This window comes from Amblyraja radiata, chromosome 20 (genome assembly GCF_010909765.2).
Source record: "Amblyraja radiata isolate CabotCenter1 chromosome 20, sAmbRad1.1.pri, whole genome shotgun sequence".
Lineage (NCBI taxonomy): Eukaryota > Metazoa > Chordata > Chondrichthyes > Rajiformes > Rajidae > Amblyraja > Amblyraja radiata.
In genome coordinates, this window is record NC_045975.1 from 1,256,836 (window position 1) to 1,275,562 (window position 18,727).

The window sequence follows — 18,727 nt, forward strand, 5'->3', positions numbered from 1 at the left end:
CCATGATTGAATATCGGAATAGACTTGATGGGCCGAATAGCCTAATACCGCTCCTATCACTTATAAATTTATTAAATTTCTAGGATTTGCAGTCATGCATGGTAAGATTTGACTGGATAATACATAAACAAAAAAAATCACTGAATCACAGTACAAATGACAATAATAATGATAAATCAATAAACCAGTAATAATTCTTGACTGTGAGATTATTAAAGATTCATCTCATACATAATATTGGATTTTAAAATAGAACATTCCTTAGTTTGTTCAACCTTATTTCAGTCGTCCTAAAGATGATGAGTAAACGCACCAAAAGTTAACTTTATATGGGTAATTACAATAATATACTTAAAAGAGACACAAACTAAATATTTTATATTCACTCATAGTGTTTAATGGGCACTAGGTATTCAGAGAGCAAAAGCAAACTCTGGTCTTGATGAAAGAGGAATATAAAACCATTTTTTTATTAAAATATAAATCTGGAAAAAAAATGTGCTTCTGATATTAATTCCAGGAGAAAAAAAATACAAGAATAAAGATGTAAATAATGGAAGGTGCTGGACAAAAGTCATCTTGCTTTCCTCCAACCATTGCCAACAAGGAGATTGTCCTTTGGTCTGAAAGCAACATTGGAATGTGGGATGTACAGGGGTGTTGATTTTGGCTTTGCTTTCTCCTTCAGGGTTGTTTTTTTAATGTTATCTTCTGAACACGGCGCAGGGATGGGTTTCCATGGAATTGGATTACAGTAGCTCGGAGCTGGGTACGAACATCCATCATAGTACCCTGTATCAATTACAAAATCAACGTAAGCTTTGTATTGCTCAAGACAGCATTCAATATAGTTAATACACTGCAGGAATTGTCTCGTGATAACATCTCTTCCATTTAGCAAGAAAAAACCCCATGTGAAACAGTGGGATATTTAATCTCTCCAGCAGCAAAGCAGAAGCAGTGCTTGTGTGAAAGCCAGTAAGAGATAAGAGAGTATAGAATTGTATAGGACAGAAACAGGTCCCTTGGCCCCAACACATCAACATTTTTGTCCATCCAGACTGATCCAATTTGCCTCCATTACGTTTGTATTCTTCTATGCATTACCTATTTAACTTCCTGTCTAAGTGTCTCCATCTTCTCTGGGAGTGAGTTTCAGATATCAACCACTCACTGTGTAAAAAACTTTCCCCTTTAAAACTTCTTCCTCTAACCTTAAACATGTGCCCTCTTGTTTTTAATCCCTCGACCACGCAAAACCTTCTTATACACTTTTATAGGTCACACTGTAGCGTGTGTCTTGGAATAAAGCACGGAGTCGTGTTTAGAGAGAGACACCTTTTATTCTGATCCTCCCGGTTGTAGGGAAGACCAAACGAGAGAAAGATGGCACCCAAACCCCACCCTTTAAAGCCTCCGGCTAAGGGCCGCCTCCGGACTGAACCACTCCTGTGCCGAGGGGTTCGACACTAAGGTGGCACGACCCTTGGGAGCCGCCACAGGACCCCCCCCCAGAACCAGAGGCACGAAACGCACCGGCGGGCGAACGACCCGGCCGGCCCGTGTGCGGAAGTTAGCCGCTCGTGGGGCTTGCGGAGGCATAGGTGGAGGGACAGGACGAGGGACCGGCGGGAGGACAGGTGGAGTGACAGGCGGAGGGAGCCGTGAAGGGGGGCGCCCTCGGGGCCGAGGTTGGGCAACCAGCACCGGCTGGTCAATGTCCAGGTGTGCCGGCTTCAACCGGTCGATCGACACTGCCTCCGGCCGGCCCCCCATGTCCAGGACAAAAGTCGACTGCCCGTGTTCCAGCACTCGGAACGGACCCTCGTACGGCCTCTGGAGTGGAGTCCGGTGGGCATCACGGCGCAGGAAGACGTACGGGCAGTCCCTGAGGGCTGATGGCACGTGTGGGCGAAATGTCCCATGGCGGGACGTCGGGACGGGTGCGAGCCTGCCAACTTGCTCGCGAAGGCGCTGTAGGGTGGATGAGGGCGTTCCCTGCTGCCCCGGCGCCGACGGCACGAACTCCCCGGGCACCGTGAGTGGCGACCCGTAAACGAGCTCCGCCGATGATGAGCCCAAGTCCTCTTTGGGAGCAGTCCGGATGCCCAGCATGACCCACGGCAACTCGTCCATCCAGTCCGGGGGGTCTGCGAGGAAGTCCGTGACCTCTTCAGCCGCATCCTGGTCGAGGGCCCCCACCAGGTAGTAGAAACGGGTGGCATCGACCGTGATGCCCCGCAGGTTGAACTGGGCCTCCGCCTGCTGGAACCAGATGAGCGGCCGGGTGGTCCAGAACTTGGGCAGTTTAACGGAGACCGCGTCCAGAGACAGGGCCAGGCCGGCCTGTGAGGAGGTAGGGCTTTCTCTTCTCTCCATCATGACGCCAATGGAGCGTCGGGGTCACCAATGTAGCGTGTGTCTTGGAATAAAGCACGGAGTCGTGTTTAGAGAGAGACACCTTTTATTCTGATCCTCCCGGTTGTAGGGAAGACCAAACGAGAGAAAGATGGCACCCAAACCCCACCCTTTAAAGCCTCCGGCTAAGGGCCGCCTCCGGACTGAACCACTCCTGTGCCGAGGGGTTCGACACTAAGGTGGCACGACCCTTGGGAGCCGCCACAACACTCTGCATCCTTTGCTGCAGGGAACCGTGGACCTGAAACTAAAAGTCTCCCCTGCCGTTTATTGTGTATTGTTGCCCAAATCAGATGAAACATCAGTTTCTTCACGCCACAGTATTATCAGCAATTTCCAGAAAACTATTTGTACAAGTATAAAGTTATTCATAGACCCACTTTAAGGACCAACATAATCGATGGTCAAATACTAGAGGGCACAGCTTTAAGGTAAGAGGGAAAAAGTTGAAAGGAGATGTGTGGGGCATGTTTCATGGGGGTGGGGAAAGCTGAGCCGAGGGTGATGGTGGAGGCAGATATATTTGTCACATTGATAAGACTTGTGGATACACACATGGATATGCATGGAATGGAAGGATATGGATTATGTACAGGTAGATATGATGGTCTTGGCATCATGTTAGGCACAAACATTGTGGGCTGAAGGGCCTGTTCCTGTACTGTTCCATGTTCAAAGTACTTCTTTGAAACAAGTCAATGTTTAAAAAAAGATAGACTATCCTCCAAAATGGAAGGAAACAAACTTGAAAATTAGCACCATAGAAACCTGGTAGACAAAAATGTTGGAGAAACTCAGAGGGCAAGTTGGGTCTCTACCCGAAACGTTGCCTATTTCCTTCGCGCCATAGATGCTGCCTCACCTGCTGAGTTTCTCCAGCATTTTTGCCTACCTTTGATTTTCCAGCATCTGTAGTTCCTTCTTTAAGCATAGAAACCTGGGTATCTTGACAAAATATTCATGGAAGCTGGAAGACGTTTCAGTCACATAAACTGGAGATTGTTGTACTTGTAAATCAAAGACGGGTTGAGAGCACTGAGCAGCCACAGAGGGCAACCACGGGGCAAGCTCAACACACACAGCACAACAGCTAACAGTCATGAGTACGCAAACCTAACTGCAAACTGCTGATGGAAACAACTGCTGCCGATAGGTCATCAACTGGGGAGAATACCAAAACACAAAGAGGACAAACACTGGATCCTTGTAGTAAATATAATGCTATCTTTGGGCAGCTCTCTGATATCTGATATGCATGAGAAGCAAAAAGCAATGGAATGCAAAAAGAATGGGAGGAGGGAATCTTCTAGTGAGAATCTGTTAAATACTTTCAGCCTTACAGATATTCTGTTTATATGTGGTAGTAGAATTTAACAGCAACTTACAACAGTGAAGTCATCTTTTTACTGATTTGTTACTACACAAATTCAGACAAATTGGATCTAAAGTAGAACATTCCTTAGTTTGTTCAACCTTATTTCAGTCATCTTAAAGATGAGTAATTGCATCGAAATATATTTACTTTGCAACTTTATATGCGGACAAATTTGACCAGTCACGCAATTATTCAATAGGCAAAGTTTCGGGACAAAACACTTCTTTACACCCTTTTCGGGCCCGAAACGTTGCCTATTTCCTTCACTCCATAGATGCTGCCGCACCCGCTGAGTTTCTCCAGCATTTTTGTCTACGCAATTATTCAAACTTTATTTTCATCTACCATTCTGCTTTACAACATGGAAAGTCACACTAAAATACATGTATAGTACGTAGGAGTTATGGAATTCACTTGCACGTACAAATGATATTACAACCAATTTTATTTCCAGCCTGAAATGGAGACACAAGAAACTGCAGATACTGGTTTACAAATAAGGACACAAAGTACTGGAGTAACTCAGTGGGTCAGGCAGCCTCTGGAGAACATATATAGGTGATGTTTTCAGTTGAAACCCTTATTCAGACTGATAGTGGTGGTGAGGGCAGGGTGTGGGGGGAAAAAGAGGTCTCTTCCAGCTTCCCCACCCCATACCACCACAATCAGTCTGAAGAAGGGTTTCGAATGAAAACATCACCTATATATGTTCCCCAGAGATGCTGCCTAACCCGCTGAGTTACTCCAGCACTCTGTGTCGTGTGTTGGTTTGAAGGTTAATTGAGCTCTGTAAATAGCCTCTCGTGTGTAAATAGTGGATGAGAAAGTGGGAAAACGTAGAACTGGTGTGAATTAAAGGAACATAGTCAAAACACTAACAATACAAGAAACAGGAGCTGGAGTACGTGAAGTGACACCTGAAGAAGGTGTTGGGTCTGAAGAAAGATCCTGTCCTGAAACGTCGCCTATCCATGTTCTCCACAGATTCAATTCAATCAATTCAATTCAACTTTAATGTCATTGCACAAATACTGAGTATGGGTACAATGAAATGCAGTTTTGCGTCAGTCCGTAGTAGTGCAATATAGAAATTTAAAAAAAAAAGAGGATACAGAATAATAAAAAATACAGAATAATTAAACAATGGGGACGGAGATGCTGCCTGACCCGCTGAGTTACTCCAGCACTTTGTGAAACGTCACCTATCCATGTTCTCCACAGATGCTGTCTGACCCGCTGAGTTACTCCAGCACTGTGTGTCTTTATTTCCAGCCTGAGTGGGAACCAATTGTCTATTGCTGCAACCTATGGAACTCTCATGGGTATGAACGCACAAAAAAAAGGAAACTTCTTTATTTGGATTTGTTTTGCAAAAAATAGGCATGGGAATGTATTGCAAGACAGTAAAGTACTTCAAGGTCAAACTGTTCAAGAGTTATTAAGTACACTGTTTTAGCATGCTATCTCAGCCTTTCAACATATTTGTAACATACTCCAGAGGCCAAACTTAATTTACAATATTCTTCCAGAATTGAACTTTGCAGGGTGTATGCTTTCAGGAAAACAAATTCTAGGAACAACATGATTTTCTCCTGCTTCAATGTTAAAAGTACGTAACATGTTGTTTATCCGAATTCCATTGTGGCGACATACAGCTTCAACTGAGGAACATTGTAGTAACATTTAGTTCTGTATTTATTTTAAGATTGGTACTGACCTGTGAGTTTACCATTAGCGTATCCGAAGCTGCTTGGAGCAGTCCGCGGTCTTGTTTTCACCTTTTCTACCCACTCGCGGAAAACCTTCTCTGCCTTCTCTTTCCTCTCCTGTGTTTCCACTATTTTTTTCTCATCAGCATCCTGAACATATAAAATTAATATTATTTACAATATTGCAGAATTACTGCTTACTGATCCAAATAATATCGCCATGCCAGGCGAATATTCTCCTAAGTGAAGATAGACACAAAATGCTGGAGTAACTCAGTGGGACAGGCAGCATCTCTGGAGAGAAGGAATGGGTGGCGTTTTGGGTCGAGACCCTTCTTCATTCTCGAGTATTTTGTGTCTACCTTCGATTTAAACCAGCATCTGCAGTTTTTTCCTACACATTCTCCAAAGTGAAGTGTGTTCAAAGTACAGGAAGAGTGTATTGCCATTTAATTTAAGGCTTCAATGAAATAGTTCAACACTACAGTTGAGTAACATATAATTCAGAATCAGTATTTCCACTGACCTCAGTAAGATTAACTTTATCCAGAAAACGCACACAAAGCTTTATTTAATGATGCAGAAAAGACACAACCGTTAATATACAGTTGTCGTGTTTAAACAAAAGGAAATTGCACTCTGAGTTATTAGCTTGGCAGTTGCAGCTTAATCTGATGCCTGTCAACAGTATCGGAACACATTTCTGAGAAGTAAGAGGATTAGTTATTCTACCTTTTCAATCTTCTTCATCTTCATTTTCTGAAGCTCCTTTTTCTTCAGCCATTCCTGAAATCTTTGACTGGCTTTGCCTGCAGCACATTCTCTTTCTTGCTCCTTGACATTTTTTTCCTCCAGTTCCTTGTGAAGTTTTTCTTCTTTTACCAACTTTTCCTATACTAGTCAAAAATTGCTCACAATAAGCAGGTGTTTAGATTCATACAAATCTTTACCTTGTTCCAGCAGCTCCTTAGAACAGATCAATGTGCTAATGCCACCTCCTCATGTCACCTTAAACCATCTATTCTTCCACTCTCGCACTGACTAAAATCAAGATCTTGGGCACTATATTCATTTCTGTTGTAAATCAGATCAATGGCCTTATCATAGACATTGGCAAGATATGATTGCAACAGATTCTGCACCAATGTTAGATTCATACAGAACCTTCAGTTCTATAAACCTACAAAACAATTTAAAATGTTGCATCACACGTTTTTCTTCAGTGCAGCGGCTTTAAACATCAACTGAGAAAATATTTTTGTTTGCAGAAATTCTAGACTTGCAGTCCAGAGCCGATTCAATTCCCCACCGTGGCACTTTACAACATTCCAGCATTAATACTGAAGGTGTAGAAGGAACTGCAGATGCTGGTTTACAGCGAAGAAAGACACAGAATACTGGAGTAATTCTGCGGGACAGGCAGCATTTCTGGAGAGAAGGAATAGGTGACTTTTCGGGTCGAGACCCTTCTGCTTAATCTTATTAACACGGAAGAGTTTGGTCCAGAACTTAGTGCTCCTGGTCAAGCTCTTCCAATACCGTTACAACAATGTGCATCGAGATAATTTATTTTAATTTAGTTTGGTTATTCCTGGCAATTCCCCCCAACCTAGCTGTTCTGTGAGGTCAAGTCACGCAACACACTGAGCTGGATGCTTGGCCTCAGTTCAATGTGTACACCCAGGAACCCTTCACCATTTCCACTTCAACACCATTGATGTAGATGAGAGCATATACTCCACCCTGCTTCCTTTTGTCGAGAACTTGCTCCTTTGTTTCAACAACACTCCAAACCTTTGAGAGACGATTAAGGAGAGGACCTGATATATATAAAATGATGAAAAGTGGAAACTGTGAAAAGCCATTCCAATTGGCAGATGTGTCCTTAAGGAGAGGGTCAAGCTTCAGGGTCATAGCACGGCACACAACACGGAAACAGATCCTTCGGCCCAACTTGCCCATGCTGACCGAGATGCCCCTTCAACACTAGTTCCACTTGCCCACGTTTGGCCCAAGTCCCTCTGAACCTTTTCTATCCAAAGGTAGGACATTTTGAAGGAGATTTGAGGAAGATTTGTTTCACCATTAAGTGAATCCCCTAGCGGGTGGATGTAGGCTGCATACAAGTCGGTGCTCTCTACATTTTTACAAAGGTGTTGTCTCATCATATTAAAATCACCTCTCCCCCACTTCAGGAGCTTACGTTTCCAGCTATTTTTGTCCTTATCCATAGCAACCTGAAAACATAAGAGAGTTACGGTCACTACTTATCACTTTCCAGCTCTGCTCCCAATGATTGGGTCCAGCACTCCACATGTCTGGTACAACTGTCCACACACTGGCTCAACAAGCTCTGCAGGGTTCACTTTAGATTTTTATTTGAAAATTCTGCCGCTCTAAACCTTTCACCCTGAGATGATCTCAGCTGATATTGGGGAGGTAGAAATCCCTTCCCACTATTACACAATTATTTTCACACTTCTCTGATTCGTACATCTGTTCCTCAACCTCCCATTATTTGGACTTGCAGGATACACCAACAGAGTGAACATCAGTCTGGAGTTTTACGTCCACTGCAGCCCAGGAAGTTCAGATGAGTGAACTCTTAGAAACAGTTTCAAATAAAAGCTAATTTGTATCACTTGCCTTTTCATTTTTCCTCTGCACCCAACGTTTATGCTCTTCTTCTGCACGAATTTTTTTCTTTTCGAACTCCTCATGTTCTTTTAATTTTACTTGTTTCAATTCCATCTCCTGTAAAATATTTCTTAGAGATAAACTTTAACTGAAGAAAAGCTGGACATTAATTACGTGTAGAAACGAACTGCAGGTACTGGTTTATAACAAAGATACACACAAAGTGCTGGAGTAACTCAGCAGGTCAGTGGAATGTGCAAGAATAGAACCCCTAGACTACCAAATTGGTGTAGCCAAAGAGTAAGTAAAAGAAATAAGAAAGACGTACGAAATTAAAAAGACAAAAACAGAAATAAAAACAAAAGGTGATGATATACCTGCTTCGTATCCCTCCCCACCCATCACCCAACCCGTAATTAGATTTAATTCCAACATCGTATTGCACCATACTATCCTTGTAGTAAATCAATGAATGGTGTCCATGTCTTCGAAAAATGCTCTGGTTTTTCTGCTAAGACAAGTCTCATATTTTCAAGATGTAGCGTCTCAGACATGTTTGTAATCCACATTTTGAGAGTAGGGGCAGATGTATGTTTCCAAAATTTGAGTGTTAGTTTTTTCGCCGTTATCAGACCATAATTGAGGAAACGTCTTTGAAATATTGATAGCTCAGAGCAGGCTTCTGACGTTCCTAGAATAATCAGTTCTGTGTCGGGGTCCAGTTTTGTTTTTAATGTTTTTGAGAGAATTTCAAAAATTCCTCTCCAAATGTTATGTAATTTTATGCAACAAAACTGAAAGCTAAGAACAATAAGATGGCAATACGATTTACTCTAAATTTATTAAAAGTGATTCGACTTTTAAAAGTAGTGACTCTAACATATAATTGAAACACTTGCCTGCTCAGATTTCTTTTGCAATTCAACACGTTCTTCCTTAGCTTTCTTGATCAGCCACTCCTCCCATGCAGTAAGCTCAACTTCCTTTAAATGTTGCTGCTCCTCACTTAGTTTTGTCTTTCTTGCAGAAGTTCTAGGTCTTTAGAACAAAGTATTACTTTATCTCAAATTTCCGCCATTATATTGTTTGCTACAGACTTTAGTGAATGAACACAGAAACAATGCAAGAGCCAAATTAATAAACAACAAACACTGATGTACAACTACGTTCACTCAAAGATAATTCATAAATTTGAGAGGACTGCTGCTCTAACTACCATTAGCAGACCTGTAGATAAACATCTTGGCTGCAAAACAGTTCCACTAGCTGGCTCGAGCTCAGGCCTGTCAGGCTCACAAGAGCCCAGTTCACACGTAATTATCTGAGAAACCTCTCTCGCAGCCTTAAAGTTAAACCATGAGCGGAAATGCAAGCAATGGAAAGTAGTTTAGTAGTTTAGCAAGTATGATCCAATGCAGAAATTCCACGCTAAACTGGCGGCAGTGTGGACAGTATGAGCTGTGACGCCCATGGAAATATTTATTTATGCCGGGAGTGGATGGGTAATTGATATTTAGATTCTGTGCCGGATTAGATCTCGTACAGAATTCTCAAAGGTATTGCAATAGAGTTTGTAGGGCAGAGCAGAAGAATGCCAAGGGGGTGGCAGGTTTTTAAATTACATTTTCATTGCAATTTTGTAACGTCTCTAAATGCTGGTTGTTTAAATGTTGAATGTTCTGGAGAAGAGGCTACTTCATTGTGCATTGAGATAGAGAGTCTTGTACTCCAGTATGATGAACCTTCTGTATACTGACCACGCAAGCAGGATGCTTAGGGAGGAACTGCAGATACTAGTTTACACCGAAGATAGACGCAAAATGCTGAATTTGTAACTCAGAGGAACAGGCAGCATCTCTGGGTAGAAGGAATGGGTGACGTTTCGGGTCGAGTGTGAAGAAGTGCCTCGCCCGACATGTCACCCTTTCCTTCTATCCAGAGATGCTGCCTGTCGATTCACGCAAGCAAGAGTTTGGTGATTCTGGGTGACAATTGCATGCTGCAAACCAGCAAAATCTGCACGGGCTTGCAAGCAAAATGTGTAGGAAAACTAAAGGCTACCACTGAAACTGGTTTTACATTGAATTTGCAAAGTGTTGCCATTTTTAATGTTGTATTCATTTATTTTTATAAAAATCTTTAAAATTCATGAGCGTCATCTACCTACAGAAACAGTATTCAGGGATGTACATGCAAGCTGTTGAACAGTATTTGATGCTGATAGAAGTATGTAAAAAAAGTTTATATCGTGACTAGTGGTCACACTGCATGATTTATTTCCTAACTGTAATTAAAAGATCACATTTTACAACTAGAGTACCTCTTCAAAGGGAAATGCAGGATCAGTCTTGATGCCCACATGGGGTGCACCAAGCTACCTTATTTAAATGCTCCTAGTAGCTACTTTAATCAGATAGTCAATTAGTATTTCAAAGGACCTGTACTTAATGACACAATCAAATATTTTAATTTGCATTTTTAGTTAAACCTTAATTATTCAATGTTAAAAAGATGCAAAGTTGAAAACTTAAACTGTAATGTATGTAACAAATACATGATGGAATATGTACCTTGGAGTTTTTGATCTGACTGGAGTTAATATTGCCAACTTTTTAGTCAGGGTTTTATTTGCAGTGGATGCAATTTCTCCATTTGAAATGCTGCTGGCGGGCGTCTGGGAAGCCTCGCTCTCACCCTCCTCACTTTCATAGCTGTCATGGTAAATAGGCGAGAGCAGAGAAGTTGTGGAACTTTTGGAAAGCTCCAAATCACATCCCTTGGATGACGCATCTCTCTTCAAGTGGATGGTCTTTCTACATGGATTCAAAATTGGCGTTTAGCATTTTCCAGACTCGATTTGAAATCCACTTACTTTACACGTTAGACACTACAAACTTGTACGTCTTTGGAGTGTGAGATGAAACCCGGAGGAAATCCACGCGGTCATGGGGAGAACGTGCAACCCCGTACAGACAGCATCTGTGGATCTCTGGTGCTGTAAGGCCACCGTGCTGCCCTTGCCTTACAAGTATGGCTTAAGTAAAAGTTTGTCTCAATAGGCCTTCTCTATCATAGCTCTCTGGCATGTTGGCCTTTATAACAAGAGGAATTGAATATAGGAGCAAAGAGGTCCTTCTGCAGTTGTACAGAGCCCGAGTGAGACCACACCTGGAGTATTGTGTGCAGTTTTGGTCCCCTAATTTGAGGACATTTTTGCTATTGAGAGAGTGCAGCGTAGGTTTACAAGGTTAATTCCCGGGATGGCGGGACTGTCATATGCTGAGAGAATGGAGCAGCTGGGCTTGTACACTCTGGAGTTTAGAAGGATGAGAGGGTATCTCATTGAAACATATCAGATTGTTAAAGGCTTGGACACACTTGAGGCAGGAAATATGTTCCCGATGTTGGGGGAGTCCAGAACCAGGGGCCACAGTTTAAGAATAAGGAGTAAGCCATTTAGAACGGAGACGAGGAAACACTTTTTCTCACAGAGAGTGGTGAGTCTGTGGAATTCTCTGCCTCAGAGGGCAGTGGAGGCAGGTTCTCTGGATGCTTTCAAGAGAGAGCTAGATAGTGCTCTTAAAAATAGCGGAGTCAGGGGATATGGGGAGAAGGCAAGAACGGGATACTGATTGGGGATGATCAGCCATGATCGCATTAAATGGCGGTACTGGCTCGAAGGGCCAAATGGCCTGCTCCTGCATCTATTGTCGATAACTTTGCTTCTGATATGAAAGATACTGTGTCAACAATCTATGATAGAGTCACAAATCGGTGCAACTTTAATCAACAGGTTTCTAATAATAAATATAAAGCTTTCAGAATGTGACACTGGGTTCAGAGTAAATTATTTCATCATTGATGGACCAATATAGAACAAGAGATTCTGGCAAATTAGCACCATTTTAAAAAATAACAACTTTATTATATGACAGAACCATTCACCAGCTAAATTACACAGATCAGAAAATAAATTAAACATTTCTTCAGGTATGAAAATGAAAACACAATACATGCATTATAATGCAATCACATAAAAAAGAAAATTGCACTAATGAAATATCATTAACAACTTGCAACCTGTGAAAACAGAGGTTTTAAAACAAAAGCTATTTCAGTGGTGGATTGTAAAAGTATTCAACAAAGGCCACAAAAAAAGTATGAAAAGGGATGAGTGTGTGTGATTGAGGAGAAATGGCGGAAGAGGTCTGAGTGGTGAAAGCTGGCTAGTGTGTCTACCAGTCTGACCAGAGGAATGGACAGAATACGGACTATCCTCTGCCCAGAATTATTATTGGCAAATAAGTCATCCTATATCCAGTTCTTCAAACCAAACTCCCTAACCTCAGACACAAGCAGCTCCCATCCTTCATCATCCATGGTCTTTGATGATACCAGTCATTGTTCTTGAAAATAAATAAGAATAATAAAACGCCCCATTCAAAGGTCTAAAAATAAGAACAAGAGGATGATCCATTGGCAACGTTTGAGCTACAGGTAAGAACAAAATGGTGCATTCTATTACTTATCTCCCACATTGTCTGCTGTACAGTGAAGGGATTACAATGAGCAGCAAATGCAATAAAGGGTAGCGAAAGTCCTTTATTAAAGTGTATGGATGCAAGACATATATTGCTGAAATGAATGGGCAATGAGCAGAGATTGAACTTGCTTTGTTTGTGCAGGAGAAGTTTTCAAATAGATTCAGCTGAAATTGGAGTTGTTGCACATTGAACTTGGGACTAAAACTGGGTAAGAAGACTTATTTTGTTTTGTAGACATAATATAGTTGGCAAAAGCAGCAGGTAAACAGACATAGACACAAAACGCTGGAGTAACTCAGCGGGATAGGCAGCATCTCCGGAGAGAAGGGATGGGTGACGTTTCGGGTCGAAAATCGAAGGGGCTCAACCCGAAACATCACCCATTCCTTTTTTCCCCAGAGATGCTGCCTGCCCCGCTGAGTTGCTCCAGCATTTTGTGTCTGTCTTTGGTTTAAACCAGCATCTGCAGTTCCTTCCGACACAGGTAAACAGATATATTCAGCGAGTGGCAGAACAGATGGTAAAGAAAGGGACAGATGGAAAGGAATGGGGCAGAAGGTGAGAACAATGAAAATCCAGTCATAGTTGTAATGGAGGAGGAGGAGGAGGGAAGCTCAGAAAGAGCCAGAGAAAATAATCACAATACTGAGTGTCCCTTCAACTAATGATGGAAGAAAACTAATCTGACAGAGAAGAGAACAATTTATCTGTAGAGGCCACACATATACCTGGATTGTTTTTTTCCACTTGGAGTGGAAACCACTTGACCTTTTAAGAAACTATCTTCCCTTCTCCTTGGAGTGGATTCTGATTTTCCCCTTTGAAGTCTGTCGGCCTGTTTGTTCAGTGACTCATTCTCCTCATCTTCACTTTCATAACTTTCATGGTAAATGGGAGACAGCAGGGAGGAAGTGGAACCAGAGGAAGAGGATAATTCACAACTCCTCAGCTCAGCGTCATTTTCCAACTTATTATTCTGTTCAAACAGACCTGATTGTGAATTTGTTTCCTCGATTATTTTGTCAAAGGATCGCGAAGACATTCTTCACAGAAACGTTTCTGTTCACAACAAAATATTGGAAGATCAGAGCTTCAAAATTGATATCGTTTTAACAGAGATCACTACAAAATAATTTCACAAATCATGAATACAAACTGCATTTGGCAAATATCTGGTAAAAGGAAGATATGAAGAGTAATGACATGAATACTGAAAGGGAAAGGGTGGAGAAGATGCGCTTAGTCAGAAAATCTTGTTGAAAGGATCGACAGAAAATAGCAAAGGCTGGGGGAGTGCAGGGTGGGACTAGGGAAGTCCTGTGCTCTATGCACTACATATGTGGTGACAGTATTCTCCCAGTTCCTCAATTGTTTTGTTCTCCTCACCCCAGTGCACCCCCATTCCTCCAGCCTATCCCCCCCATCATACACTCAATTCCCATCCTGAGTCCCCATACCTCTCTTTTATCCAGCTTCCCCCTCCCTCCGATATGCCTCCCTCCTGCTTTACACCTCCTCCTCTTCCATCCCCTCCTTCGACACTCTCCACTCCTCCTCCCCTTCCATCTTCTCCAATCCTCCATCCTCCTCACCTCTCCATTGTCCTTCCCATCCACAACCCTCCCGCTCCTCCTCTCCCGGTCATGTGAAACGAGCAGAATTAGGCCATTCGACCTATCAAGTCTACTCCGCCATCCAATCATGGCTGATCTATCTCTCCCATACTCCATTCTCTTGCCTTCTCCCCATAACCTCTGACACCCATACTAATCAAGAATCTATCTACCCCTGCCTTAAAAATATCCATTGACTTGGCCTCCACAGCCTTCTGTGGCAAAGAATTCCACAGATTCACCACCCTCTGACTGAAGAAATTCCTCATCTCCTTCCTAAAGGAATGTCCTTTAATTCTGAACCCGACTAGTCCTAAACTCTCCCACTAATGGAAAACATCCTCTCCACATCCACTCTATCCAAGCCTTTCACTATTCTGTACATTTCAATGAGGTCCCCTCTCATTCTTGTAAACTCCAGCGAGTACAGGCCCAGTGCCGACAAACGCTCATCATAGGTTCACCCACTCATTCCTGGGATCATTCTTGTAAACCTCCTCTGGACAATCTCCAGAACCTGCACATTCTTCCTCAGATAGAAGAAGGGTCTCGACCCGAAACGTCGCCTATTCCTTCGCTCCATAGATGCTGCCTCACCCGCTGAGTTTCTCCAGCATTTTATATCTACCTTCCTCAGATATGGTGCTCAAAATTGCTCACAATATTCCGAATGCAGCCTAACCAGCGCCTTGTAGAGCTTCCCTACTGCCATACCCTCCCCATCACCCACAATGTAGTAAATGCCTACTATGTTCTGTGTGCTGAAACAAAGCAAGAATTTCATTGTCCTATCAGGGACACATGACAATAAACTCACTTGAACTTGAACTCCCCCCTCTATCACCCTGCCCCCATCCTCATCACTCAACTCCCCTCTCACCACCACCAGTACCTCCAGCCTCCCCACTCCTCTGGCCCATCCACACCTCTCTGTCCCACCCCGCCCCCTCAGCCCCTCTCCACGATCCCCACCCTATCTCCTCGCCCCCCTCCTCAACACTCCACTCTCCCCCCTCCCTCTCCCTACACCATCCCCGGTACCTCAGCCTCCCCTCCCCATCCCCTCTCCCGGTACCCGAGTCGTCTCGAACCTCCCCACTCCTCTCCCCCATCCCCACCCTGACCTCTCATCCTCCCTCTCTCCCCCATCCCCCCCCCCCCCTCTCATCCTCCCCCATCCCCACCTCCCTCCCTCTCCCCGCTACCTCTATCCCTCCCTCCCTCTCCCCGCTACCTCTACCCCTCCCTCACCCCGCTACCTCTATCCCTCCCTCACCCCGCTCCCTCTATCCCTCCCTCACCCCGCTCCCTCTATCCCTCCCTCCCTCACCCCGCTACCTCTATCCCTCCCTCACCCCGCTACCTCTATCCCTCCCTCACCCCGCTACCTCTATCCCTCCCTCACCCCGCTACCTCTAGCTCTCTCTCACCACCGCCGCCGCCGCCGCCAACATCAAATATACTAGAGGAGCTCCTCTATAATCTTTGGCCAACATGGCCGCCCCCATGCCGGCCGTTACCCGCGCTGCCCCGCGCTGCCCGCCGTCTCCATGACAACCACTGCGGCCTACCCTCCGCGGGACAGCCTGCTGCAGCTACTTGTGTAGTGTTGGCAGAACTAGAGTGTGGGCATTAGTTTATTTCAAAATTAAACTTTATTCGGAATAAAAGAAACACAAAAACTCTTCATACATTCTCAATCCAATAGCATCATCACTAGTCTGCAAAGAAGGGCCTCGACCTGAAACTTCACCCATTCTTTCCCATCCAGAGATGCTTCCTTCCTGTCCCGCTGAGTTACTCCAGCTTTTTGTGTCTATCTTGAACGTGAACTAATTCGGCTTAATTATCCCTGTGTTCTGCCTGATCCAGCATTTTGTGTCGATCACTAGTGTCATCACCAATAATGTTCACACCTGTATTTAAACAAAATGCAAGTTATCCAGCCCTTCGATGCTTGAAGGAGTGAGAAACAAAGCCAACACTGTCAAGAAACATTGCAAGGATTTCCAATGGATTGATCAGTCCTAGACGGTGGCTGGATAAACTTTAAGGCCACTTATGAACTTTACAGATCCATTTAGGGGAAAAAGTTATGATTGGCATAGATGCACATTCATAATGGACATCAGCAGCTCCTATGGATCCTTCTACATTCGAAGTACAATTTTGAAGCCGATAATATTCTTCCAGGGTTATTTGTGTCACATCACAGAAGCAATCTTCTCTGAAGGAATGAAGTCAAGCACACTTGCATGGTTCATCCCTAACAGCAACCAGCTTGTAAATAAGATGAACTAAAAAGGGACTGAAGATGATGAGGGGACACGTAATAGATAAAATATATATTTTGTTCACCACTGGGAAAACACCAAAACTTACTACAGGATGGACGTGATGGACCCGGACTCATTTAGATTTGGTAGAGCCAGAGATTGTCACTACTGTTTTGCAAACAAAGGAAGCAGAAGGAACAGTGACCCTCAGGCTTGTGATCACCTTTTAAGCTAGAATATTTGCCAGAGGATTCCACATCTATTGAAACCATTGTATAGAAGACAGCACACTTCGAGATGGGTTAGTTACCATCCACGGGTGATATTGCTGCACACCTGAACAATCACTCTCTGTTGGTGAGAAAATTGCAAGATAGAATTAATCTGTAAAATGGTAATTGCATTTCATTCATAATTCTATGCAGATCTTTATCCTGTTTAAAAGAGAAGAATTGGTGCTAGCTTTTAGTCCCAAATAAAGGTGACTTAAATAAGGATAAAGTGTTTTATGTCATTACTATTCATTGTCAAATTTATTGAAAGTTTCCATTGCGACAGAAGTATAATAGACTGTGCTAAACAATGCACCCTTTAACAATGTTATACGGACTCTACGGACAATGTTATACAGACTCCAGCAGTCAGACTTGCTGTTTCTTCACAATATTCCTTATTTCAAATCTTTTGTTTTTTTCTTTCTCAATCCTTCAATGTGAAGAATAACAAAAGTGAGATTTTTGTAGATTTATGTTTTCGTTTCTGAAGAAATGGAAGGACTAAGACTTGTAGTGACCTATGCCACCTGTATTTTACTAAAACACGCCTGCAGGCAACTTCCATGACCTCATCTCATCCCACAGTGCATTACCACTACTCACTTACCTTGTAAATGGAATCACTACTCTAATACAGAGAACCATGCTGGCTATCTTATGTATAAATGTATTTGCCGGAGTAATGACTCTGAAAATGAAATCATCTTGGCCTTATCAAACATAAGGTTTAGCACTGCACGCTACCAATCCCAGCTGTGGAGACATTGGTATAGTTGTCTCATTGTAGGACATTGATATTTTGAAAATTCTTGATCTTAAACCATGTATTGTGCTTTTAGTATGTTATTTATTGTGCTTTTGCAAGTAATTTACTGTGCTTTTGTATGTCATTTATTGTGTTTTTGTATGTCATTTATTCGATGTAATGTTTTGTCTTTTACCCGGACCTTGATTCCGTAATAAAAAGTAATTAAGTAATTGTTGAATCGCAGGCCCCTATAAATACAAGACCTGAACATCATCCCTACTCTATGTTATACAATGGGATTTTTTATTTACATTCACACTGATTTAATACTTCATCTAAAAGATGTTAACTGCAACAACGCAGCACGCACACTCAGTACTGCCTGGAAGAATGAGCCGCGATTACCTGCTCAAGCGGGTTTGAGGAGCGGTTTGAATCCACCACCTCCCTACACAAACAAGAGCGTAATGCCTCCAAATAAACGGCTTACTAATTTCTGACTTCTTAGCAAGACTGGTACCTTTGTACACAGGGAACGTCAGTGAAATAAGTTGTCAAATAGATTTCTGCAAAGTCTTCCCTTGATGATCATAATTTCAGGCCATCAAATCGCATTGCATTTACGAAAGATACTTGTTAAAATGTTTTGCCTCTGTCACTGATACAGTATTGAAATAACCATTTGGTTCTAACGATTGTTGTATCTGCCAGTATAGAATTAAGGGCATCTCATTAGAATGGTACAGGGTACCAATGAGGCAAGACCTGGAGAACAGAGCAGCACTTTGGTCTTTTATTCAAGCTCATACTTGCACTGAAGGCAGTTCGGAGAAGGTTCACTAGGTTAATTTACAGGATGAGCAGATCATGTGTAGCAAAGTACAGTGAAAAACTTGTTTTCACATGCTATCCAATTGGACCAGATAATATTATATATAACTACAATCGTCAAACTTGGGTACAGTAGATAAAACAAAGGGGAAGAAATGGTGCTACAATTATAGGTAAAGAGGTTTAAATGAGTAAAGTGATTGTATCAGATGACAGAATATCCTTCTCTGGGAAGAGCACGGAAAAAGTAACCATGCTTCAGCACCATCTTCTTTCTACAATGTCTATATTTCTTAAGATA

The 18,727-nt window shown here is 42.8% G+C and overlaps 1 protein-coding gene across 1 annotated transcript; it reads right to left on the reverse strand.

Moving 5' to 3' along the window:
• Window positions 1–372: 372 nt before the first annotated feature.
• On the reverse strand, window positions 373–15,747 carry ccdc34 (coiled-coil domain containing 34). Its single transcript, XM_033038621.1, has 8 exons — window positions 15,727–15,747; window positions 13,412–13,742; window positions 10,710–10,952; window positions 9,039–9,177; window positions 8,149–8,256; window positions 6,235–6,393; window positions 5,511–5,652; window positions 373–792 (listed from the first exon to the last, which is right to left on the reverse strand). The coding sequence occupies exons 2-8, from the start codon at window positions 13,723–13,725 to the stop codon at window positions 575–577; spliced, it is 1,323 nt and encodes a 440-aa protein (XP_032894512.1). The 5' UTR covers window positions 13,726–13,742; window positions 15,727–15,747; the 3' UTR covers window positions 373–574.
• Between the last annotated feature and the right edge of the window lie 2,980 nt (window positions 15,748–18,727).

What these genes read in the sequence shown, in the direction of transcription:
- ccdc34 (XM_033038621.1), bottom strand. Translation starts at nt 13,725, where the DNA reads ATGTCTTCGCGATCCTTTGACAAAATAATCGAGGAAACAAATTCACAA. An exon ending in AGTGGAAAAAAACAATCCAG is followed by an intron (nt 10,953 to 13,411) that starts GTATATGTGTGG and finishes GAATCCATGTAG; the next exon opens with AAAGACCATCCACTTGAAGA. An exon ending in TGCAGAGGAAAAATGAAAAG is followed by an intron (nt 6,394 to 8,148) that starts GCAAGTGATACA and finishes TGACTAGTATAG; the next exon opens with GAAAAGTTGGTAAAAGAAGA.